General features: G+C 35.6%; 1 protein-coding gene across 4 annotated transcripts in view; it reads right to left on the reverse strand.

Annotated features, from left to right (window-relative positions):
* CPNE8 (copine 8) overlaps nt 1–26,927 on the reverse strand; it is a 265,785-nt gene that overhangs the window by 23,739 nt on the left and 215,119 nt on the right. For 3 of the 4 annotated variants that reach the window (XM_063620134.1, XM_063620133.1, XM_055247554.2), the window contains 3 exons: nt 18,832–19,013; nt 10,678–10,805; nt 1,378–1,480 (listed from right to left, as the gene is read on the reverse strand). In XM_063620134.1, coding sequence (XP_063476204.1) covers nt 1,378–1,480; nt 10,678–10,805; nt 18,832–19,013 — 413 coding nt within the window. Of the gene's footprint in view, nt 1–1,377; nt 1,481–3,512; nt 3,650–10,677; nt 10,806–18,831; nt 19,014–26,927 lie in introns of those variants that run through there. The other variant, XR_008651963.2, reaches the window with a different exon arrangement.

The raw sequence follows: 26,927 nt of genomic DNA on the forward strand, positions 1-26,927 counted from the left end.
ATTGTGCCACTGCACTCCAGCCTGGGCAACAGGGTGAGACCCTGTCTAAAAACAAAAAAAAAATTAAAAAAGAAAAAATAATAAGAAGCAAATATAACCGGAGTTTTAATATTTTTTCACAGATATTCATTAAAATAATTTGTGAGCATATTCAAAATTGTTAATACAGAATAATATACTTGATTCCATTCTTATCCTTTCCAAACTCTCTGCACACATTAATCCAGTGGGACATTCTTCGGAAATGACCAGCCCTGGGTTAGATCAAATAGAAGGTAAAGGAGCATCTACTTCCACTTGCTACTCTCAGACAAAACCTTTCTAAGCTGACTTTGGGTATCTTTTTCCTCTTTTCATGTTCTTTCTCCTCCAAAAATCTTTCAGTTGCTAAAGGGGGAAAGCGGTAACAGATTCATAAAACAGTAGTAGTACCATAATCTACCTCATTTATACCCAAGGTTAGAAAAAGCAATTTTCACAGTAAATGAGTGAATACAAATGATCATTACAGAAAGTTAGTACTGTTATGCACTAAATATCCTTGAGATTTTGAGGGAGACTAAATATTTCATGTTATAACATTTTATTCCATATAACATATCACATATCATCACTTAAATAATTTAATAGTAAGAATGTGAGATTGATCCAGCAATAGATAGATGGAACATAGAGCAACCACATCTTTCGCTATGAAGGTCACTGAAATATGACTAATTATTCCTTAGGGCATCATGTCCTCTTAGTTAAACCTAAATTACTAAGTCCATATTTTAAAGTGCATATTAATGCAACTCATTCCTGCATTATATTTATCAAATGTCTACTTCATGCCAAACATTGCTAAACCTAGAGACTTTACAGATTACCATCTAGTAAACATAGATTTTATAGATTAGTAAACAATCAAATAACCCTAAAAAAACAAACATACAATTAGGAATTATAATGAGCAGGATGGTTTTTTAATCAATCAGTCACTATCCAGTTCTACAGAAATAGCAATTAGCTATCATAGTTCTCCTCTAACTGGAATGTAAATGTTAAGAAATAACCAGTATAAATCACAAGATTGTACACAAATAGATCAAACTAATAGAGGTAAACGCACCCATGCCTGTGAAAATTATGCTATTATCTTTTTTTTTTCTTTAGGCAAGAATTTTTTTTTCACTAAAACAATTCATATCCCTTAGCTTGATCCCCATGGATCAGTGGTACAGATGTATACGAGTTGTCTGGATAAGGTTAAGGATGCAATCTGCTGCAAAGGTGTGGTGATTTTATTTTATTGTTAACTAAAATAGACTCTAGTCTCTCTCTAAGTAGCACCATGTTGTCACGTGGCCAGCCCAATACGGAGCGACTCCCACTTACATTAACTATGGACTCCTTAGTCTGGGCCATATCTGAGATAACACCATCTGTAACAATCAGAAGCACAAAATACTGGGAGCCATCCTTTACAGAAGAAGCATATCTGAAAGGCAACGAAAAGGTAAGGAAAGTAAAACAGTTTTCTATACGTGATGGTTGGTAAATACAATTTGGAATAGTTAACAAACATTTTAATCTCAATAAAATATTTGAACATGTTAGAGGTATATCTTATGCAAACTTTCAAATACACAATTATCTGAAATAACACACTAGAATAATTGCAATGTTAGTGCATGCTGGCACACAGAAATATCTGGTTGCCTTAGAAGTTCATTTACTAATACAAAGTGTGCTAGATTAGTGACTATTTAGTACAAAGGAATGGACATAGCTTTTGGAAATAGACTTATCCTGACTAAGCACCACATTATGTTAATGATCTTCAGTAAATTACCTAAGCTATGTGAACGTTATTTTCTTAGCTTTAAAATTGAGATAATAACACTTACATCTTTATGTTGCTGCATGAATTAATAAAGAATTGCATGTATGGTACTCAATATAACCATTGTATAAATGATAGCAAGAATCATAAATGCTTTTGTTTTTTGAACTACATAGAGGTAATGGTTGCAACATTACAAATTTACTAAATGTCACTGAATGGTATACCTTTAAATGGTGAATTTTATTATGAAAATTTCACCTCAATAAAATTACACAATAGAAGAAATATTTTTGACACATCCACAGTCAAGTCTTAATATATGTTAAATCTAAGAAAGATGAGATGGAGAGTTATTTCAAAGCACAAAATTATGTATATGATAACATCAAATAATACTCAGTAATTTAGAGGCGAATTTTATGAATATGTTACATTTCACTGCATTTCTCTTTTCCTTTAGTTTTCTACATTCTAGATATCTAGATTATATTCTCAATAGAGATAATTTTTATTATTTTTTCACCTGGCTGGTATGTAATTCACATCCAGTGCTAAGTAAGCATTATGGTTCTCTTAGGAGACAGGATAGTAAAGAAGATCTTGATCTGTATTTCTAAAAGTTACCAAGTAAAATTTCCCTTACAACCTGAAGGATTAATGAAAATTCCTTTACAATCTTAAGGAGCCCAGTGAATCCCATTTGAACAAGTTGGTGACAAATAGTATAAAACGTATGTCAGGGCACAACTTATTTCTTGAGTAGCAGAATTTAAAAACATATAAAGAAGAAAAATACTTACAACTTTCCCCATGGACTACAGATACTAAGATTGGTCCATGCTACTAATAAAATACTGGTAATTTTAAAGATTGTTGAAGTAAATATAGTAAGTGGCATGCTCACTCACATCCTGTAAGCAGGATGTTCAACAGGTTCCACAATGTACTATAGAATTAAAAATATCCCCATAATGCTGAACAATTGATCCTGGACATTAAAGAATATGTATTAATTTAGTAGTGACACAACCAGTGGAAAACAGTCCAAAGCAGTTATAAACCTGTTCTCCTATTCCACCTTTAACTTTTTTTGTTTTAAAGAAAAGAAGTCTTAACAATTTCCCCCAGGATCTCAATTTTTAATTTTTAAATATCCATTATTTTTTAAGAAAGCATTTCTTACTATGATTCAGAAAGATAGGGTTTTATATTTCATGAGAATAATGAAAGACTCTATAAGTAGTGAAAACCTTCTTAAGTACAACAGTACAGCTTTTACACTTTTCTTACCAAATGGTACTCTTAAAATGTAAAATATCTACCAGATTAAAAAACAATACAGACAGCTGACTACTATGCAGTCATATAAAATACTACTTCCAGTGGCTTAACTGATTTTCTTTGGATACACCAGAATGTATACCTAAGAAAAGGACAAGAATACATTCACACAGTAAGAGAGTTATAGATACAGCCTAAAGCAGATCATAGTAAACTTGGAATTTCGCTGAAGTTTGTTTTATCTTAAAAATTCATAGAAATTTTACACTTCATGATAAACATATGCTTGTATTAATATTTTATATCTTCTCACTTTGAAAAACATTAAAGCTGTAGAAAGATGCATGAGTTTATTGTGTGACTGTCACTACTGCTAGGCATACTTAATTGGAAAATCAATTACATTTTACTTTTAAGTGCTGTCCGATCCATTTTAGTCTTTATCACGTTCGGCACCACAAATTAATCTTTTAAAACCAGTTGTTGCTTCTTTGGCACTTGTTCTACACGTTGGCACATTGTTGCACTTTGCAAGTAAATCTAAATTTCAAACAAAATCAATGTTGTATTACCATTTATTCTATTTAGCCTTTTATTTTAAAGTACTACCATTTCTTTTAATTTAGTTATTATTTTAAAAATGTTATATATTTAAGATAAAATAATTAACATGCTATAGAAATGGATGAAGTAAAAATTATAAGCTGGCCACACCTCAGTACTTTTTCTAGGAGGTGACACTGATATATAGACTCACAGATTCAAATTATATTTTAAAGGTATTAGAGAAGCTTGCTTCTTAGAAGAACTTGATGGGGAATCCTTTTATAAATTGCATAATTAAGTCTTATTATTAAAAGCCAGCTGTCTTTTTTGAAATATAGCCTATCTATAATTTATATCTTAATATTGCTATGATATATCTGAGAGAGAGGTTAACTTTGTCAGGGCAGTACAATTCAAACACATTTCTTTTGCATTTCTTTGAAAGAAGTTTCTGGGATTATTTCTATAAAAGTTCATATCTGGTTGGCTCAGATTCATGGAATATTCTTTCAGCTTATTATTAGTTCACAAGAATAGAGAGGGCAAGAAGATAAGAAACTGACTTGGGGATGTTTTATTTAAGTAGTTCAATTATGATTTGCACAATGGATTAAAACTTCTTAACAATGAATAAAGGAATACAGTAAAATATTTCAACACAAAGTAGCAGAGCAAATTTTATGTTACCAAGTGTCACCCCAAACTACTTTTGACTGGGCAATGAAGTGATCACTGTATCCACATAGATAGGTAGATTTGTTGCATTTTCTTTTGTGTGTCTTTACCTCTGTAGCAGAGATAAAAAGGCTTAAAGATGTAAGGCATCAAAACGTAGTGATTTGGAGTCAGATTATTCCGGTTTGAATTTTAGCTCCACCACAAATGATCACTCCATGTATCTATTTTATCATCAGCAAAATGGAAATGATACTACTGTCACCTCTTAGAGTTGTTGTGAAGATGAATAGATAATCCATATTATAGCACTGAACATGTTGCTAGAGATAGATCATGGGCTCCATAAGAATAGTTATTATTTTATTATTGATTATACGGATTGAATAAATAAAGCATAATACATTATTTAATTTGAAAATTAGTTATGAGAATTCCAAAATAAAAAGTTATTTCCTAAAAAATGAAAATTCATTTTGGATAGTTATCTGGATTTTAGAAGGTTCTCAATATCAGAAAAAAACAGAAAAAAGTTACAAATAGCCAAAAGATAGAAAGTGATAGATCCCCCTTAAAATTGAAATGTGACAGCCTCAAAACAAGTAACTCATTAGGCACAGGAAACAAAAGACTAATAGGAAATAATGAATATATTTAAATCAAGTGAAGAAATTTTCATAATAGTCTGAAAAGATACTTGAAATTTTCATTAGTATATTAGTTTATTTTTGAAATACTAAGCTGGTATAATATACCAACAAATTAAATTTATTTCAAATTACTTAAAATTATTGATGAAGAATTCTAGATGAATAGAAATTGTTTTTAAATGATAAGAACAGGAACGTAAAGATGGTTCACACTATATACAAGAGGAAACAGATTAATCAGGGGATGCTTAAAACTCCATTTTATTCAAACTGCATTCCACAAAAACCATTATTTTTAAAATATTTTTCTTTCTATTGAGATTAATAAGATTTAAACATAGTACTTTGGACATCAGACATAGTATTAAGTTCATATCTGCAAGAACCTAAAATTATTTCTCAGAATTTAAATTTGTTGTCAATTTACAACATAATGGCAATATATTTCTGTGTTTTAGTAGGTAGGATGATGATGCTTATGTGTCAGCTAGACTATAAATCCCACTTATTTAATCAAAGATTATAGATATGGTTAACATCTACCATCAAATGACTTTAAGTAAAGGAGCTTCATCCAATTAGTTGAAGGCCTTAAGAGCAAAAACTGGTTTCCCAGAAAAAAAGGAATACTCACATAAGGCTGCAGTATGAAATCCTACCTGAGTTTCCAATCTACCAACCTGTCCTACAAATTACATTCTTGCTATCCCTTACAATTGCGTGAGCCAATTCCTTAAAATATATCTCTATATTTTATCTGTGTCCATGCCTATATGTCTTCTATTGGTTCTGTTCTCTGGAGAACCGTGACTGATACAGTAGATGTTAATCACAATCACATTTCCACAGGTCATTAAGATTGGCTAAGCATTGTCATTTAAAAGAGTATTTAGGCTGGGCCCAGTGGCTCATGCCAGTAATCCCAGCATTTTGGGAGGTTGAGGCGGGTGGATCACTTGAGCCAGGAGTTGGAGACCAGCCTGGCCAACATGGCGAAACCCTGTGTCTTCTAAAAATTTAAAAATTAGCCAGGCGTGGTGGCACATACCTGTATTCCCAGCTACTCGGGAGGCTGAGGCACGAGAATCGCTTGAACCTGGGAGGTGGAGGTTGCAGTGAGCTGAGATTGCATCACTACACTCCAGCCTGAGTGACAGAGAGATATTCTGTCTCAAAACCAAAAAGGTTCTTTAGTTTCCTATTATAACTTTGTTAATTAAAATGAACTCAGCCAGGCGCGGTGGCTTACGCCTATAATCCCAGCACTTTGGGAGGCCAAGGCGGGCAGATTGCCTGAGGTCAAGAGTTCGAGACCACACTGGCCAACATGGCAAAATCCTGTCTCTACTAAATATACAAAAATTAGCCAGGCATGGTGGCGGGTACCTATAATACCAGCTACTTGGGAGGCTGAGGCAGGAGAATTGCTTGAACCTGGGAGGCAGAGGTTGCAGTGAACCGAGATCATCCCACTGCACTCCAGCCTGGGCGACACAGCAAACAAACAAAATCTCATATAATACTCAGATAATTTAATTAAACAAACAGGTACAGATATCTCAGTATATCCAAAGTACTGTGGCTTTTATTTTTATATGTATATATGTGCACGTATATGAATGTCACAATGAATAATTCCTCCCTTCAATGTGGAAAAGATCTACATGTAACCACAGAGTAGTATCACATTAGTAATAGACATATGCATGGAATGATATCATAGACCAGAAGAAGCAGAGATTCTCTGTGACTGAAGTGCAGTACATTTGGGAGAATGTGGAAATGAGGTTGGACAGGTGAGCGCTGGTTGAATACTGGATGTTGTTGGATGCCAAGCTAAACCGTCTGCACTTAAATTTATGACAAGGCATCAACAGATGTTGAGTAGGATTTTATATCATTTGAAATGCTGCTCCCCAGACAGCACTGGAAGAGGAGGACTGGAAAGGCAAGAAATCAGAAGCAGAGGCTGGAAAGCCTCAAAAAAAGCTGATAAAACCTTCAAATTTTATAAATTTGATGCTTTGAGTCCTGTCTATTTTACAATATTGTTACCTCATTAATATTACCTAAAAAGTCAAACAGATCAGAGATACATAGATATGAATTGTAAAAATAAACATGTGCTTAAAATTGTTTTTCTTTTTTTTTGCATTTTCTTTATGCTGCAGATTGACTTAACACGTTTTATTTTTAAAGGCACATGAAAATTCCTAAGGATTTGCCTTAGTGTACTTTCTTTTTTTTTATTTTTTTATTTTTTTATTATTGCACTTTAAGTTTTAGGGTACATGTGCACAACGTGCAGGTTTGTTACATATGTATCCATGTGCCATGTTGGTGTGCTGCACCCATTAACTCGTCATTTAGCATTAGGTGTATCTCCTAATGCTATCCCTCCCCCCTACCCCCACCCCACAACAGTCCCCGGAGTGTGATGTTCCCCTTCCTGTGTCCATGTTTTCTCATTGTTCAATTCCCACCTATGAGTGAGAACATGCAGTGTTTGGTTTTTTGTCCTTGCGATAGTTTACTGAGAATGATGATTTCCAGTTTCATCCATGTCCCTACAAAGGACATGAACTCATCATTTTTTATGGCTGCATAGTATTCCATGGTGTATATGTGCCACATTTTCTTAATCCAGTCTATCGTTGTTGGACATTTGGGTTGGTTCCAAGTCTTTGCTATTGGGAATAGTGCCGCAGTAAACATACGTGTGCATGTGTCTTTATAGCAGCATGATTTATAGTCCTTTGGGTATATACCCAGTAATGGGATGGCTGGGTCAAATGGTATTTCTAGTTCGAGATCCCTGAGGAATCGCCACACTGACTTCCACAATGGTTGAACTAGTTTACAGTCCCACCAACAGTGTAAAAGTGTTCCTATTTCTCCACATCCTCTCCAGCATCTGTTGTTTCCTGACTTTTTAATGATGGCCATTCTAACTGGTGTGAGATGGTATCTCATTGTGGTTTTGATTTGCATTTCTCTGATGGTCAGTGATGACGAGTATTTTTTCACTTGTTTTTTGGCTGCATAAATGTCTTCTTTTGAGAAGTGTCTGTTCATGTCCTTCACCCACTTTTTGATGGGGTTTTTTTTTCTTGTAAATTTGTTGGAGTTCATTGTAGATTCTGGATATTAGCCCTTTGTCAGATAAGTAGGTTGAGAAAATTTTCTCCCATTCTGTAGGTTGCCTGTACACTCTGATGGTAGTTTCTTTTGCTGTGCAGAAGCTCTTTAGTTTAGTTAGATCCCATTCGTCAATTTTGGCTTTTGTTGCCATTGCTTTTGGTGTTTTAGACATGAAGTCCTTGACCATGCCTATGTCCTGAATGGTAATGCCTAGGTTTTCTTCTAGGGTTTTTATGGTTTTAAGTCTAACATGTATTCTTAAAAAGAGTAGGCATTCTTTAAAATGCTTATAGAAAATGACAATAAAAAACTGAGCTTTTACCCACATAGAAAATATACTTAAGGAAAATAATATCAAGCCAATATAAAAAGTATGAATATATATTTGTTTTGACATTGCTAAAAATAATTTTTAATGATAATATATTAACATATACAGAATTTGTTTTTTAGACATTTGTTGAATACTTACCTCCTACATAATGGGTATGATGCTAAGTACTGTTGATAAGCATTTAAGAGTTATATAAAGCAAGAATTTTATATAAACAGAGGTCATACACATTATAACTATGGCACTTCTCTTAATAGAGAAAAAAATAGTACCTTGTCTACTTAGTTGTTAAACTTTTTGAATGATAATTTTGGGTCAGACAGAAATTGCCTGTCTCAATACAAGCTTAAAAATACAATTAAACATAAAATTCAAAGATGAAAGGATAAAAGCATTTCTTTTGTAGCCTTATACTAAGAAATGTATACATGGAACTTCCTATATTGTATTGGAAGGGGCCTACAGATGACTCTTAAATAGCCATCTCTTACTGTTTTTCTTAATTTTCTCATGTAAAAAATAATAAAGAATTATTAGATCATAGTTTATTTTCAAGGAGTCTGAAAGCTTTCACTAGCAGGTGCTCCTATATTCAAGAACTTACAAAATGATGGATAAAACAAAAAATCGCAATAGAATACTGTGGAGCCTTTGATTTTAAATGTATATAGAAATGTACCTAGATATTTTATATCTATCACTTTAACTTTTACTATAAATATATACCAGGAAAAATTATGAAATTACTTGTAAGCATTGATGAGCACATTTCTAATAACCAGCATGAGTTCACACAAAAGAAGTCTTGTCATTTTTCTCTTATCTTTTTATAAAAAAGTGATCTGCAGGGTAGTGTGGCCATCAATTATAATTTATCTTGCATTAGCATGGTATTATATTCTGCTTATTTGACTGCCATCAATATATAGTATATATGACATTACTTTACATCGGCTAGTAAAGCTAGGATATGTTTTTCAGATTGCAAGTCACGACCCATTAATGGATTGTGAGATCAATTTTGGGGGCCAAGATTGTATTTAAAAAAAAAAGAGAAAAGAACAGGTGCCATAGAAATAAAGATAAAACAGGTAAGACTAAGTACCATTTCATGAGTAACTTTTTTGGAGGGTTGTGTATGTACAGGGTTAATATATATTAATAAAATTCATATTTTAGTAGAGATTGCAGATGATTTTGTCCGAAAAATTCAAGCCGAAGGGTCACACTCAGAGAACAGTCATCAATGTATCACTGTCAACCTGAGTTGGAGTTCCACTGGGAAGTTGCACTGGGGTCAGCCCTGAGTGCAAGGGATATTTTAGCATCTTGTCCATGTCCCAGATAATGAAAAGTAGAGCACACTGAAGTTGCCGGTAATATTCATTAGGGAAGATGGTAAAGTACTAGAACCTTCAGAGAACTGGGGTTTCACGTTGCCTTTGTACTTGATAAACTGACCAAAATACAGAATTTTTTTCAAGTTCTGGCTACATATTTGAAAGGATATGCAATTTCCGATTATCTCAAAATAAGTCAGGGTGTCATAGGATTTACACGGGCCAAACTTTCTAGGGATTTAAAAAGTGTTGTCTAATTCATTTATGTACTAATGAAAAAATGATAAGTAGATATAGATTTATTTTTAACATTTTAACATTTTCTTCAGAACATGTACTTGGAGTAATATGCAATTATATTCTGATCTCAGTACTATGTACTATATACAGGTAGAGCTCTGGGAATTTATAAATTAGCTACTATATTAATTTCAGAGAGATTAAAATAATGTGCCCTATATATCACTGAAAGCTTCAAGTAGTCATCTAATAGAATTCGGTCTCTTATTACTTCTATGCTACTTATTACTACTATGGAATGTGATATTAGATAAGAATGATTTACACAGTTGACATCACCATTGATCTTGTTATTTTCCTCATGGATGTCTTTTCCTAAGAAAACGTTTTCCTTAGTTGAACAAAGATAGTTCCTAACGTAACCCAGCAAATGTTTCTTCACTTGAGATTTTAATGTACAGTTCTCAGCAAAGTATCATGATCGTTTGATAGAGACTCTTTCTAACATACATTTTTTCCCCACTTTCTTGGAGGTAAACTAGAAGAAAGCAACTTTCATGTTGGAGTCATGCTAGCAACAATGTTATGAGTTCACCATGTTCCAGTACATCAGAATAAGCACCTTGTCTACCCTCTACTTACCTTGCTACATGATTAATTACAGGAGCAAAGTTGGTGGGCCCATATAGTTGTACAGATTTCAGACTCCTGTAATAAGCCTCCATGACCCCCTCAATGCCATCACAGTAGGGGTTTTGAGGATTCCCATTCTGTAGAAATTTATAGGCAAAACAAAACAACAGTAAAAAAGTAAATCTCCGTGAAAATCAATTGAAAAAGACAAGAGAACAATACACGTTGACACTCAAATATTTTTTGAAGAACACTTATTTATAAATTTACAATAGCAAAACAATAATATATTAAGTGATCAACAATAGATTATGATATATATTATGGAGAGCATGATATAATGTACAATCATTAAAAATCTATACTCTTAAAAAAATGGCAGAAGAAAATTTTAAATAAGAGAAGCTGAACACCACAACAGCCTAAAATTAACAGTATCTTAATTTACACAGGTTTGGGTACATGTGGAGATAAACATATAGAAATCCTAAAAAGAACAAAACCAACATATTAATAGTGGCTACCTCTGGGTGGTTAGATAACTGATTACTTTCATCCTTTAACCTCTTCTCTATTTTTCCAATTTTTCTGCAGTGAACATGTATTAAAATTATAAAAAATAAATGCTATCAATTCAAACAATTTTACCTGATAGCAGAAAAAATGTAAAATATCTGCCACATGAACATTTTCAGGCCACAGTTGATAACTCCAAGTAGAGAAGGAGTCAGAGGGAATATAATTTGGTGTGGGGAGCATCAAGACAAGGCAAAAGGAAAGGAATAAAAAAGACACCCAGGTCATTCAAGGGAAATGGAGCTTGCTGTTAAGAAGCTCTTATTCTGGGAACAGCGCCCAGAAAGGCAACTTTAACCCAAGCTCTTATTCTGGGGACAGGACCTGAGGCAACTTTAACCCTGAACACCTAGGCTGGCTTTTTCACACCTTAAATGCTCTGTCATTATTAGGTTTAATTCTCCTAGTCCAAATTACACAAATAACACAAGACCATGTATTAGTTATCTATTGCTATGTAACAAATTACCTCCAAAGTTATACCCTCTGTATAGTGGCTTAGAGCAATGAACATTTATTATCTCACACATTTTTGAAGTCTCAGGAACCCAGAAGCAGCTCAGCAGGGTGGTTCCTGAGCAGGTTCTCTCATGAGGTTGCAGTGAAGATGCCGACCTGGGCTGCAGTCATCTGAAAGCTTGACAGTGGACAGAAGGATCTATTTCCAAAAAGGCTCACTTACATGGCTGTTGGCAGGAGGCCAAATGGACTCTCCACAGGGCTGCTTGAGTGTTCTCATAACATGGCAGCTAACTTTCCCCAGATTGAGTGATCCCAGAGAAAGAGCAAGGACAAAGCCCCAATGCCTTTTGTGAGCCAGTCTCAGAAGTTACATATCATTACTCCTACTTTAATCCGTTTGCTAGAAATGAGTTACTAAGTCTAGTTCACACTTGAGAAAAAGAAGATAGCCTCCACTTCAGGAAGGGGAATATCTAAAATTGTGTGTATATATTTTTTATGCATTAGTGATAGTAACTACATTTAAAGAGAGTTAGGAATAATTTTAGCATACATGTTTTTACTTGAACGATCACAAGTAACCAGTAATTTATAAATAAAATTTGTTGAATTCTATATACCAAGTTTTATACTAAAATATTTACATATGTTCTATAACTTTGATAACCCTAAAAATGTAGGACTGCCATTAACCCCACTTTATAAAGAAACCAAGGCAATGAGAACTTTGATACTGTGCCTAAGGTCACACACGACACGAAGAGGAGAGCTAAGATTTAAACCAGGCAGTCTAACTCCAGAGCTCAATTTCTTAAACACCATTATGCTACCAAATTATGAAATGCCAAGCTTTCTTTTTTTTTTTTTTTTTTTTTTGTGAGATGGAGTCTTGCTCTGTTGCCCAGGCTGGAGTGCAATGGCCAGATCTCGGTTCACTGCAACCTCTGCCTCCTGGGTTCAAGTGCTTTGCCTGTCTCAGCCTCCCAAGTAGCTGGGATTACAGGCATGCACCACCAGACCCAGCTAATTTTTGTATTTTTAGTAGAGGCAGGGTTTTGCCATGTTGACCAGGCTGCTCTCGAACTCCTGACCTCAGGTGATCCACCCACCTCGGCCTCCCAAAGTGCTGGGATTACAGGCGTGAGCCACCACACCCGGCCAAAATGCAAAGCTTTCTACAAGGCTGGGGAGCTTAGGAAACGGGGCCAAATGTTACCAACTACTTCAATTTTATCATTCGTGAGAGAGGGATTTATATCTACTTTTTTTCTTTTAATTTTGTCTTTTCTTCAAACATTGTTATTAACCCTCATACATTTTTGAAAGTATAAAAATAAAAGCCTGCTTTACATTATAAAACTGGTTGCATGACTTGGCTGAAAATAGAATGTAAAAGATAAGTTTAATATTTAGCACAAAGCCGTTAGTGTTTTGATGTTAATCTGAGCCGACCTATTTAACATTCCTTTAAGATTTTATGGTGCTCTTTTCCCTTGATAAGGTATGAAGCTAATTAAAATTAAAACTCATTACTGATTTTGGGCATATAAAAATGTATTATATATCTACCTTAAGGGAACAGTTACAAACTAGGGTAGTCCTGAGCTACTTTTATTTTTTAACATGTTGATTGGAGGTTTACATTTTGATGAAACTGTATGTTATCACTATTTCTCTGGAATTGAAACTACGAGGTCACCATTTTTCTCTTCTTTGATAATGGAAAGGTAATCATTAGATGTTCTATTCATCAACATGGAATGTTTAATGGTTTCTGAATTAGTCCTACCATAATAAGTTGCTCTAAGGTTTCCTCATATGTCTTAGATGATAAGAATATCTTACATAAAATTATGCCTTCTTTTTAGTATATGCTCTGGATTATATCAAGATTACTTAAAATATTTTATAGCTACTAAAATGAGATTTTCTTAATGAGAAAGTTGTAATGAGTTATAAAAAGATTTTTAAGTCTGTTACTTGCACACACACGTTTATAGCGGCACAATTTGCAATTGCAAAAATATGGAACCAGCCTAAATGCCCATCAACAAATAAGTGGATAAAGAAAATGTGGTGTGTGTGTGTGTGTGTGTACTACAATTCTACTCAACCATAAAAAGGAATGGAATAATGGCATTCATGGCAACCTAGATGGAGTTGGAGACCATTATTCTAAGTGAAGTAACTCAGGAATAGAAAACCAAATATTGTCTGTTCTCACTTATAAGTGGGAGCTAAGCTATGAAGATGCAAAGGCATAAAAATGATATAATGGACTTGGAGACCGGCGGGGAAAGGTGGGAGGAGGGTGAAGGATAACACAGTGACCACTGCTCAGGTGATGGGTACATCAGAATCTCAGAAATCACCACTAAAGAACTTATCCATGTAATCAAAAACCACCTGTTCCCCCAAAACTAGTGAAATAAGTAAAAACATTTTAAATGTGTTTAAAAACTCATTTCTTGAAATAATTATGCAGGGAATCAGTTATTGCTTGTTAAAACAAATTAGAATAAGTCCAGGTGTGGCTCGGACACAAAAGCAAAACACAGGATTTTTTTTTTTTAATAAGCACATTTAATTTTGTTGTTTATTAATGAAGAGGGCAATGGATGCCTTATTTCATATTTCCCTCCTAATTAACAACCTTTCCATTTATAAAATAATATATGTTAACTTGTAGAACACATAGAAAAGCATAAAGATCTGACTTTAAAATGATCAATCATCTCACCACTCAGATTTAAGTGGGGAGGAGTGCCCAGCTCTCACCCATTTTTCCTCTCGTTTAGCTCCCTCAGAGATTGTGCTGAGGGTGTGGATTCAGCTCCATGCAAGAAGCCTGTCATCTCTGTTGCTGCCTGCAGCCTGTGACACTTTTCAGCAGGGCTAACAAGCTGACAAAATACTGAAAAGAAGCTCTTAAGGGTTGTTGCTCTACTCTGAAATGTGACTGTTGCTTACCGTGGGAAAAAGCTGAGAGAATTCTTCCTTTTATTCAATGAACAAACACCTATTGAGCTTCTGTTTTATATAGAGTACAGTGTTAAAGACTCTTAGTTATTAAATTGCTGGTGCCTACTTGGCAAAAAAATACATACACATAAACATTAAATTGCACACATTTGTATAAATGCCAAAATAAGTGAAAAGCATGCAAGTGCATTTAGGTATTTCCCAGGAGAAATCACCTGGACAGGTGTAGCGTTTCTCTGTTGGTCCACATGGAAGACCTTGTTTTAAGGACCACTGGCCACAGGCTCATTAGAAATACCTCTGCCAGAGCTCTGCACTAGTGTGTTTTCAGTTATAACCTCAAAAGGAGTCATCAAGAATTACAACGAGAGGAGAGCAACGACTCATTCTTTTCATAACCATAAGTCTTGAAATGGTAATATTAGGAAATTCTTTCCTCTCCCATTCCTTCTTCTTTTCTCATAGTGTGTCTCACATAAAAAGCTGGGATTTACTGAGACCTTTTCAAATGAGCAAAGCTTAGGTTCAACATCTGTACTAGCCAAAACTTATACACTGGGGGTAATTTAAGTTGTTAAGAAGACTCCCTTGCTAGCCAAAAGAATTATGTGAATTTGGTGAGATAAATAGGTTAATGTTAGAGAACATATATCACAAATTCATACCATGGAAATACGAGGGTTTATTAACACCAGGTAGTTCATGAAAGACCAGACTGTCATGAAACTGAACTTTTTGTATCTGTCATTTTCAGTACCTACAGATAGAGATTGCAGTGATTTAGGATGAGCTTAACACAGAACACTTCAGCAAGAATGAAATCGAATACTATCTCACTAAAGACCTACTTAACCCATATCTGCCTTATTTATCCAACAAAACAGAAGTGCTTTGAAAAAAATTAAAGTAATATAATCATTCGGTAATATTAAAATTGAGGCATTATCATCAACATAATTGTTGTTTTCATCGTCAATTTGAGAGGCTAGTCTTCATAGATTTAAAGGGGTATGATCTCTATTCCATAAATGTTTGAATTGGGCTCAAAGAACAGACTATGGTGTAAATAACAAAAAATATATATCATTCCTTAGGAGTAGATACTTGTATAGGTTTGGTTACAAGGGGTAAATGTGGAGGTAGGAAAAGCAGAGAAGGAGAAAAGTGGAGGGGAGGACAAAGGAAAAAAAATACACACTAGAGGAGGAAGAAAGATATGGAAAGAAAATTAATAAAGCTCTCATTTAGCTTAACACAGTTATTCCTTTTCTTAGGCTTTAAATAGCTCATGACCTTTTTCCTGAGGCACTTCAGGCTTAGAATCACATGAGTGATTTTCATGGTTTTATAAGTTTCTGGGAGATTTTAATTTCCTAAGACACAACAAAATCCCAGCAGTTACTCATTTTTATGACACTGGGAGTGTGGCATGTGAGCTATTTCATGGAAGAAAGAATTAAGCCCTCCAGCAACCTCTCTAGAAATTGTGTGGGTGATGGAATAGAAAAGTAAGAATAAATACAAAAATAAAAATGTAATACTCCTCTTAAAACATTTGAGAAAGATGAAATCTTATATAAAAACTTATATAAAGGTACATATATCATGTTGTTAATATAAGCATGTATCCAAGAGGTGAGATTACAGGTGCTTTTGTAAGATGGGGTTTAGCTGTAGTTAAGAGCATGAATTCTAAAATAAGACTGACCTGGGTTGAAGTCCTGTCCTTTGGGACAATGGTCAACTTCTGAGCCTCTGAGTTGAGTTACACAACTCCTGGGTGCACTTTTCTCACTTTAGGTAATGAGATTGGCAGTTTCTGGAGCAGTGCCATGTGTCAACATGAAATATCTACCACATAGGAATTTTATGAAGATTATATGAGACAATGAGTATAAAGTATGTGACTCGATACTCAGTAAATACTCAGCATTGAGTCAAATACTGTTTCACGGAAAAAATACTTAACCCTTGTCTGTCTTATCCAAAAAAAAAAAACAAAAGTGCTTTGAAAATTTTAAAGTAATATAATCATTAGGGAATACTGAAGTTGAAACATTATTATTAACATAATCATTCTTATTTTCATCATCAATGTGGGAGACTATTTTTCATAGATTTAAAGAGGTCTGATCGCTCTGTCTTATTCTGTTTGTGCTATAAGAGAATACCTGAGATTGCATAATTTATAAACAATAGAAACGTACTTCTCACAGTTTTGGAGGCTGGAAAGTTCAAGATCAAGAAGCCAGTAGGTTCAGTTGCCTGGTGAGGGCTGTATCCTCACATCGCAGAAGGCAGGACAAGCTGAGTAAAGCCTCTTTTACAAGGGCCTAATTTCATTCATGAGGGTGGAGCCCTAGCAGACTAACTAGCTCTTAAAGGCCTCACTTAATGCTGTTACATTAGCAGCACCTGAACTCTGGAGAGGACCGACTGAAACCACAGCAATACATATCCTGTATGTGTTTTAATTGGGCTCAAAGAACAAATTAACGCTGGGCACAGTGGCTCACACCTGCAATCCCAGTACTTTGGGAGGCTGAGGCAGGCGAATTGCTTGAGCCCAGGAGTTTGAGACCAGCCTGGCCAACACAGCGAAACCCCATCTCTGCTAGAAATACAAAAACTAGCCAGGTGTTATGCATGCCTGTAATCCTAGCTACTTGGGAAGCTGAGGCACGAGAACTGCTTGAACCGCGGAGGCAGAGGTTGCAGTGAGCTGAGATCTCACTACTGCACTCCAGCCTGGGCAACAGAGCAAGGCTCTGTCTCGAAAAACAAAAACAAAAAAAAAATAAACCAAAAAAAAAAGTAAGGCACAAATCCATCCTTAAGAGTACAGGTTGAGTATCCCTTACCTGAAACCAGGAGTGTTTCAAATTTTGAATTTCTTTCTTTGGATTTTAAAATATTTATATAATTACCAGTTGAGCCTCTCAAATATGAATATCCAAAATCCAAATTGCGCTGATGAGCGTTTCCTTTGAGTATCTTATTGAGTTCAAAAAGTTTCAGATTTTGGAACATTTACTTTTCTGATTTGGGAGGCTCAACCAGTATATATTTGTATAGGTTTGGTCACAAGGAATGAACACAGAGGCAGGAAAGGCAGCAAAGGAGAGAATTACAGAGACAGAGAAAGGGAAAAATTCAACGGTGAGAAGAAACATATGAAAGGAAAATTAATAAACCTCATTTAGTTTAACACAATTATTTCTTTTCTTAGGTTTTAAAAATGATGGTAGATTACAGATAGCCACACATTCTTTGATACTCCTCCCATTGAGAAGTGAAGGTTAATTCCTCTACCTTGAACCTGGGATGGTCTTAGTAACTTGCCTGACCAATAGGATGTTGCAGAAATAACATTTTGGGACTTCTAAGAATATGATATAAACATCCTTGGAGTTTCTGTCCTAGACTTTTAGATTACTCACCCTGGGAAAGCTGGCTGCTACATAAGAAATCTTACTACAATGAGACCACTGTACAGTTCTGAAGCCCTCCATAACTACAGAGACAGGCCATACGTAAAACAAGGGAGAGTTGTCCAGGCAGCCCCAGCTTTTCAGCTACCCAAGCTCAGGCCTAAGACATGAATGAACATGAGCAAAGAAGCCATGTTAGGAGACACATCCGCCCCAGAAGACATAACATGGAGAAGATCTAAGGAATTCAAAAGACAGCCAGAACTAAGTTGAAAAATATGACCCCAGTCACCAATTCCAGGCATCTCTAGCCATTCAGGTCACCTAAGCTGAGACTCCAGGCACTGCAAAGCAAAAATGCGCTATCTCCCATTATATTCGGCTTGAATTCCTGAGCCACAAATCATAAGCATAATAGAATGATATTGTTTGATAACTCTAAGTTTTAGGAAGGTTTGTTAGCAAGCAATAGATAACCAAAATAGACCCCCATTTGTAAATCAGGTGGGTGCACTTCAGGTAGATTTATGGCTAAGCTATTTAGCTGTCCTTTTTCCCATTAAGTTCACACTCCAAAGTCAATTACTTACCAAAATTAAGCTATAGTCAGCAAAGCTTGCTACTTGACTGACTAAAGAATAAGTACCAAAGCAATATTAAAAGGTCTAACATTAATTTTTCAAAACATCAAATCCTTTTGACAAGTTCTTACCAAAGCAAATTCGTGAGATATCCTTCCATCTGGAGGCAGTTTTGCACCAAATCCTAGAGCTGGAAACATTTTATCACTGTCATAATCTTGAACAATTTCTCCCACTGCTTTTAGTGCCATACCATAGGCATTCAGTTGGTAAGGATTCATGTAGTGGAGGGAAGTGGGCTGGGCAGGGTTGCCTGATGACAGAACACATGTTTCAAACATAAACAGTTAGGCTAAATACATTTAACAAGATTTTTCTTGGTGTCTATTTCAGAATGAAATATTCAAAATTATGTTTTTCTGCCGATATACAGTGTGTCAAATCATTTTTTTTGGATGGATATTAACATAGAAATATTTGTTATGTTAGACATATAGAAAGTTCTAAGATATGCCAAAGCATATGCAGAATTTTTCAGAAATGATTCTTATTTTCAATGCCACAGGGTATTTTTGAGTTTTTGTTCTGGAAGTATAAAAGTACTTTTGTTAATCTTATTTTATTATAATCTTTATTTTTAAACAAAATCATGTGCCTTTAGCTTGAATCCTTATGCCTATGGCATGATGACCCAATAGATTTAATGGACTTCAATAATTATGAAGGCTTCCTATAAATAACTGAGTATTTAAGAAATATCCCAATTTAGCACCTAAAAGAGGGAAACATAGTGATTTTCAAGTGCAGGCTGATTAAATATCTAGATCTAAAAAATTCTTCACAACTTTCGAACTAAACATTAAGCTAGGAGCCAGAGGACAGAGTCAAGTCTTGCCATTTGTACGGCAGCCTCTGTAAAATAAATCCTACCACTGTGTTTACCCGGAGGACAAAATGAGATTACATGTTTAAAAGTGATTAAAAATAATAAAGCACCATAGAATTGTAAGCTGAACTGCTACAGTTATTGTGGTCTGGGTCATCCACAAGGTTCTGAATTTCAAAATGCTTATACTGTGTAGGATGTTGCACTTGAATAGTGATGAAATTGAGAGAAAGTGTAACGTATTAATATGTGCTACCACTCAAACACATTGAGATTCACATCAAGTTGCCCTAATTACCAGCATAAAGGCAGCCTGAAAGTCTATTTGGTTTCTTAAGTGAAAATGGAAAGTTAAATGAGACTTGTTAAATCAGCACATGAAGCTCAATTTTACATTAAAGCATTGCCTGAAGAAGAAAAGCCTCAGGGCATAGTTTTTCTGATAAGGAAAAAAAATTACAAAAAGCACTTGAGATCCAGAGAGAAACAAAATAAAGATCTCCCCTTGAGTTATTTGACAGGTAATTATACACATAATATTTTTGTCCTAAAAACAATTAATTGAACTTTTTTTATTTTATATTTCCAAGAGTTACCAGCATTCAAGGGCTGGCTCCACATAACAAAATCACTAAAAAAGTATCTTCTGACCAAAATGGCCTAATGTTCCCCTCAACTTGACTAAACTTGTAGAAAGTTTCTTCCTGACTATAAGACCCTGACTGCTCTTTTCTTACAGCTCTCACTTTAGAAAACTTGCAATTGTAAATTATTCCTCTGCCCCTTTGAGATGTAAATCTTCTACAACCAAGGAGTATCTTTCTCAAGGACATGGAAGGCATCCCTTTGAAATATAAACATCAAGAAAAACAGCAGCCCTATCTTCCAGTCTCTGTGAGAAGACAGAAGCCTAACTTCAATAAGCACCAATTAGCAAACAGAGATGGCCTAAGCACACAAACCAACCTCCGGGCTGACGTCCTCTAGGACTTTTCCAGTAGCTCACCTCAGCAAGCACAAACACTCCAACCTTTTGTTTTGGAGTAGTTGAGTTCAATTTTTGTCCTCTGTTGTAACAGTCTTGACCCCTTTGCAATGGTCTTAAATAAAGCCTTTCTTGCCTTTTTAATGTGTCCAGTGTGATTTTTCTTTGACACTTTCTTCTAAAGTAGGGACTTTGCCACTTGATCCAAAGCCCAGTGGAATCAGAGATTAAAAAATACCATTACTAGACTAAGTGGTTATTTAGCACAACTCTCATGCCTGAAATCCTAGCACTCTGGGAGGCTGAGGCGGGTGGATAGCTTGAGCCCAGGAGTTTGCAACCAGCCTGGCCAACATGGTGAAACCCTGCCTCTACAAAAAATACAAAAATCAGCTGGGTGTGGTGGCATGTGCCTGTAGTCTCAGCTGCTCAGGAAGCTGAGATGTGGGACATCACTTGAGTCCGGGAGGTCAAGGGTGCAGTGAGCCCCTGATAGTGTCACTGTACTGCAGCCTGAGCAACAGAGCAAGACCCTGTCTCAAAAACAAACACAAACAAACACTTCCCCCAACTCTCAAATGGTGACAATATGGCAAATACTTTTACTTCGCTATGAAAACTGTAAATAAAAAAATATAATTAATACCCCAGAACATTTAAACATTTTAACCTATCATGCATAGCTGGGCCCTTTGTACCCATACAAAGATGTTACCTATCTCTTTCCAGCATCTTCCTCTACACCAGTCTCTTCACATTACTGCTAATGATACTTTCCCTCCCACCTCTACCTCTCAAGTTGCCACCCTGTCCTGAAATTCACCTTCTCCTCCTCCAACTTATGTCTCACACATACTAGACAGCCCTTTTTGTTTATTCCAGCCCTTATTGTCTTTTCTCTTATACTGTTATGGATCTTGTATTCTATACCAAAAAAAAAAAAAAAAAAAAAAGGCAATTTAAAGTATTGAGTCAACTCCTTGAGTCTGGGACAGTGTTTGTATTTCCTCGTATCTGCAAAGATGCTTTTAAACAATGAATTTGTAGTAGGTTAATAACATTGGGGCCCAACTAATAGCCATACTAATTATAACATGGAACCTAACATGTATTGACCATTTTATATCATAGCTCACTTAACCCTTTCAACAAACTGACAATATGTATACTTTTGTTATACCCTATATTATCAAAATTATATCTGATTTTGCTTTAGAGATGTACTATGCCTTTGTAAGAAAATCACAGTTCAATAGAATATCTTTAAGAGTTTATTGAGACATAATGGCGTAAGTTACGTATTAACCATTTAAAATATATAATTCAGCTGGGCATGGTGGCTCATGCCTGTAATCCCAGCACTTTGGGAGGCCAAGGTGGGTGGAATCACTTTGAGCTCAGGAATTCAAGACCGGCCTACGCAACATGGCAAAATCTCGTCTTTACAAAAAACACAAAAATTAGCCAGGAGTTGGTGGCATGTGCCTGTAGTCCCAGCTACTTGGGAGGCTGAGGCTGGAGAATCACTTGAGCCCTGGAAGTAGAGGTTGCAATGAGCTGAGATTGCATCACTGTACTCCAGCCTGGGCGACAGAGTGAGACCCCCCCATCTCAAAAAAACAAAACAAAATAAAACAAAGAACAATTCAATGATTGTTACTATATTCATAGTTATGTGCAATCGTCACTATAGTTAATTTTAGAACATTTTCATCACTTCAAAAAGAAACTGTACCCATTAGTTACCACCCTAGCCCTAAACAATGACTAATCGTCTTTTTGTCTCCATTGATTTGCCTCTTCTTGACAGTTCATAAAAACAGAATCACATAATATGTGATCATTTGTAACTAGCTGCTTTCACTTAGCTTACAGATCTCAACAACCATCTATCTTGTAGCATGCATGTATTAGTGCTTTATTTTTGTTTATTGCAGAATAGTATTCCATTGTATGGATTTTATCATTTATCGCTTGTTAGACATTCGGGTTGCTTCCACATTTGGGATATCATGCTGTTATATATATTCACGTATAAGTTTTTGTGCTGACATATGGTTTTAGGTCTCTTGAGTATATATCTAGGAGTGAAACTACTGGGTCATATGGTAACTCTATATTTAACAATGTGAGGAACTTAGCAAAGGTTTTTCTAAAGTGGCTGTACCATTTTACACTCCCACTGATATAGTTTGGATGTTTGTCCCCTCCAAATCTCAATGTTGGTGATGGGGCCTGGTGGGAGGTGTTTAGGTCATGGGGTAGGATCCCCCATGAATGGCTTGGTACCATCTTCATAGTAATGAGGGAGTTCTCACTCTGTTAGTTCACATGAGAGGTGGTTGCTAAAAGGAGCATGGTACCTCCTCCTCTCTCTCTCTCTCTCTCTTGCTCCCACCATATAACATGCTGACTGCCCCTTTGCATTCCATCATGATTGAAAGCTTCCTGGGCCTCACCAGAAGCCAAGCAAATGCTGGTGCCATGCTTATACAGCCTGCAGAACTGTGAGCTAAATAAACCTATTTTTTTATAAATTATCTGGTCTCAGGTATTCCTTTACAGCAATGCAAATGAACTAACACAACCACCAACAATGTTATGAGGATTCTGATTTCTTCATATTGTCACCAGCACTTGCTATTTGACTGTTTTCTTACAGTCACCCTAGTGGGTATGAAATGATATCTCATTACAGTTTTGATTTGGATTTCCTGATGCCTAAGTTGGCCAAGAATAATTTCATGTGCTTATAGGCCACTTATACATCCTTCTTTGGAGAAATATCTATTTAGATCCTTTGCCCACTTTTAACATTGGATTATTTGTCTTTTTATTGAATTGTAAGTTATTTATATATTCTAGATTCAAGTCCCTCATGAGAGGTATGATTTGCGAACATTTTTTCCATTTTGGGGGATATCTTTTCATTTTCTTGACAGTGCTCTTCAAAGCATAAAAAGTTTTGATTTTGAAGTTTATTTTATCTATTTTGTTGTTATTGTTGCTCATGAGTTTGGTGTCTTAAGAATCAACTGCCAAATCCAAGGTCATGAATATGTTTTCTTCTGAGAATTACATAGCATTAGCTTTTACATTTAAGTATTTGATCCATTTTGAGTTAATTTTCATATGCGAGGGAAGAGTCCAACTTCTTGCTTTTGCATGTGGCTATCCAGTTGTCCCAGCACCATTTGCTAAGACCAGTCTTCCCCCATTGCATTGTTTTGGTATTCTTCTTGAAATCAGTTGACCTTAGACATCAGGGTTTACTTTTGCAAACTTGTATCCATTTCATTGATCTGTATAATCATCTTTATGCCAGTAGATACTGTCTTAATTACTGTTGCTTTGTAGTAAGTTTTAAAAGTGAGAAGTGTGACTCTTCCTACTTCAATGTTCTTTTTCAAGTTTGCTTTAGCTCTTCTGGGTCCTTTGCAATTTCATATTAATTTCCATATGAATTTCCTCCAAAAAGTCCTTTCAAACTTTGATAAAGATTGCTTTAAATAAACTTCATATTAATTTCCATATGAATTTCTTCCAAAGCGTCCTTTCAGATTTTTATAAAGATTGCTTTGAATCTGTAGATCACTTTGGGGAATAGTGCCATCCTAACAGTGTGGAGTTTTCTAATCCACAAGCGTGGCTGGTTTTTCTCTCTATTTTGATTTTTAATTTATTTCAACAATGTTTTTTAAGAAAATAATTTGCATTTATCTTGTTTCAGAGTTGTTGGACTATAAGTTTTGCACTTCTTTTCTCTTGTTTTCCATTCTTTTAACCATATTTATTTTATGAACAGGTATTCACAATCTCACAATCAGTATACTATAAAAAGATTTCCATAAAGAAGTTGCTCTCCCATGTTCTTGTTCACCTAATTCACTGGTGCTAGTCACCTTTTGTTAGCTCATTGCATATACTTCTAATATTTATGCATTTATATTGTTATGTGCCCCGATTCTTATGTAAAGGACAGCACACTGATAACTGATAACTCTGTTCTCTACTTTGCTATTTTCATTTAACAATATATCTTAGAAGTCTTTCCATATTAGTAGAAAGAATGGTCCACTTTCCTTTCTTCTCTCTTTTTCCCCTACCCTTCCTTCCTTCCTTCCTTCCTTCCTTCCTTCCTTCCTTCCTTCCTTCCTTCCTTCCCCTCATTCTTTCCTTTTGGTGGCTGCATAGTGTTTCATTCTGTGACTGAAACACAGTTTATTTCACCAGTATGCAGTTTATTTCACCAGCTGATGTACTCTATGAAGCTTTCTGAACTTTTTTTTTTTTTTTTTTTACAAATTACTATGAACTATGGCATGGCATTTTCTGTGAGTGCAGGTAAATCTGTATTATATATATATATTTCCAGAGGAAGAATTGCTAGTTAAATTTATTTGTAAGTATAATATTCCTTTTGATACTATGATAAAGGAAATTGTTTTCTGAATTTCATTTCTAATTGTTTCTTGGAAGTGCATAAAAAGAATTGTTTTATATATTGATCTTCTATCCTGCAAACTTGCTGAAGTTATTTATTGGTTATAGTAGATTTTCAGTGGATTCCTTAGGATTTCCTATACACAAGATCATGCCATCTGCAATAAGGATACTTTTATTTCTCCCCTTCTTATCCAGATATTTTGTATTTAGTTTTCTTGCCTAATGGTCTTGGCTACAACCTCCAGTATAATGTTGGATAGAAGAGGTGGAAGCATACATTTTTGTCTTGTTTTTCATCTCAGGACGAAAATGTCAAGCTTTTCACCACTAAGTATCATGTTATTTGTGGACTTTACATAGATTCCCTCATCAGGTTAGGAAGTCCCCTTCTTTTTTTTTTTTTTTTGAGATGGAGTCTTGCTCTGTCACCCAAGCTGGAGTGCAACGGCATGATCTCGGCTCACTGCAACCTCCGCCTCCCAGGTTCAAGTGATTCTCCTGTCTCAGCCTCCCTAGTAGCTGGGATTAAACGCCCAGCTAATTTTTTGTATTTTAGTAGAGACGGGGTTTCACCATGTTGCCCAGGCTGGTCTCAAACTCCCGAGCTCAAGCAATCCACCCGCCTCGGCCTCCCAAACTGCTAGGATTACAGGCGTGAGCCACTGAGCCCGGCCAGGAAGTCCCCTTCTATTTCTAGTTTGTGGAGTGTTTTCAACATGAAAGTGCACCGGACTTTGTAAAATGCTTTTTCTGCATCAGTTGAGATGATCATGTGGTTTCTGTGTTTTCTTCTATCGATAGGGTGTTGATAATGGTTTGGCTGTGTCTCCACCCAAATTTCGTGTTGAATTGTAGCTCCCATAATTCCCATGTGCCATGGGAGAGGCCGGGTGAGAGGTAATTGAATCATGGAGGTGGGTCTTTCCCATACTGTTCTCAGGATGGTGAATAAGTCTCATAAGATCTGATGGTTTTATAAAGGGGAGTTCCCTTGCAAATGCTCTCTTGCCTGCCACCATGTAAGACATAACTTTGCTCCTCATTCGCCTTCTGTCATGATTGTGAGGCCTCCCTAGCCATGTAGAACTGCGAGTGAATTAAACCTCTTTCCTTTATAAATTACCCAGTCTTGGGAATGTCTTTATTAGCAGCATGAAAGAAGACTAATACAGGTAGGTTATGTTATTTGATTTTTCAGTATTAAAAATCCTCTCATTGCAAGGACAAATCTTACTTTGTTAGGGTGTGTAATTCTCTTGGTATCAAGATAATATTAACCTCACAAAATGAGCTGGGAAGTAAACTTCTTTCACATTTCGGAAGAATTTGTGAAGAATTGGTATTAATTCCTCTTCAGATAGTTGTTAGAATTTACCAGTGAAGCTACCTGGCCCTGGGTTCAGATTAACTTTGTGCATAGTCTTTTAAAAACTACTAATTTAGTCATTTTGCTTGTTATAGGCCTACTCTGATTATCCGTTTCTTCTCAAGTCAATGTTTCTTCTCAAATCAAAAATGTTTGTCTTTTTATTTAATAAATTCTTGCTTATCTTAGTTGTTGTGCTAGTATTCATCAGTGAACACAACCTAGTATTTTAAAGCAGTTGGATTTTAGGTATTGTTTCTTTTTGTTTCTTTGTTTATTTTGTTTTGTTTTTGAGATGGAGTCTCACTGTCACCCAGTTCGGAGTACAGTGGCACAATCTTGGCTCACTGCAACCTCTGCCTCTTGGGTTCAAGTGATTCTCCTGCCTCAGCATCCTGAGTAGCTGGGACTACAGGTGTGTGCCACCACGTTTGGCTAATTTTTGCATTTTTAGTAGAGATGGGGTTTCATCATGCTGGCCACGCTGGTCTCAAACTACTGACCTCAGATGATCTGCCCACCTCAGCCTCCCAAAGTGCTGGTA

This window comes from Symphalangus syndactylus, chromosome 17 (genome assembly GCF_028878055.3).
Source record: "Symphalangus syndactylus isolate Jambi chromosome 17, NHGRI_mSymSyn1-v2.1_pri, whole genome shotgun sequence".
Classification (NCBI taxonomy): domain Eukaryota; kingdom Metazoa; phylum Chordata; class Mammalia; order Primates; family Hylobatidae; genus Symphalangus; species Symphalangus syndactylus.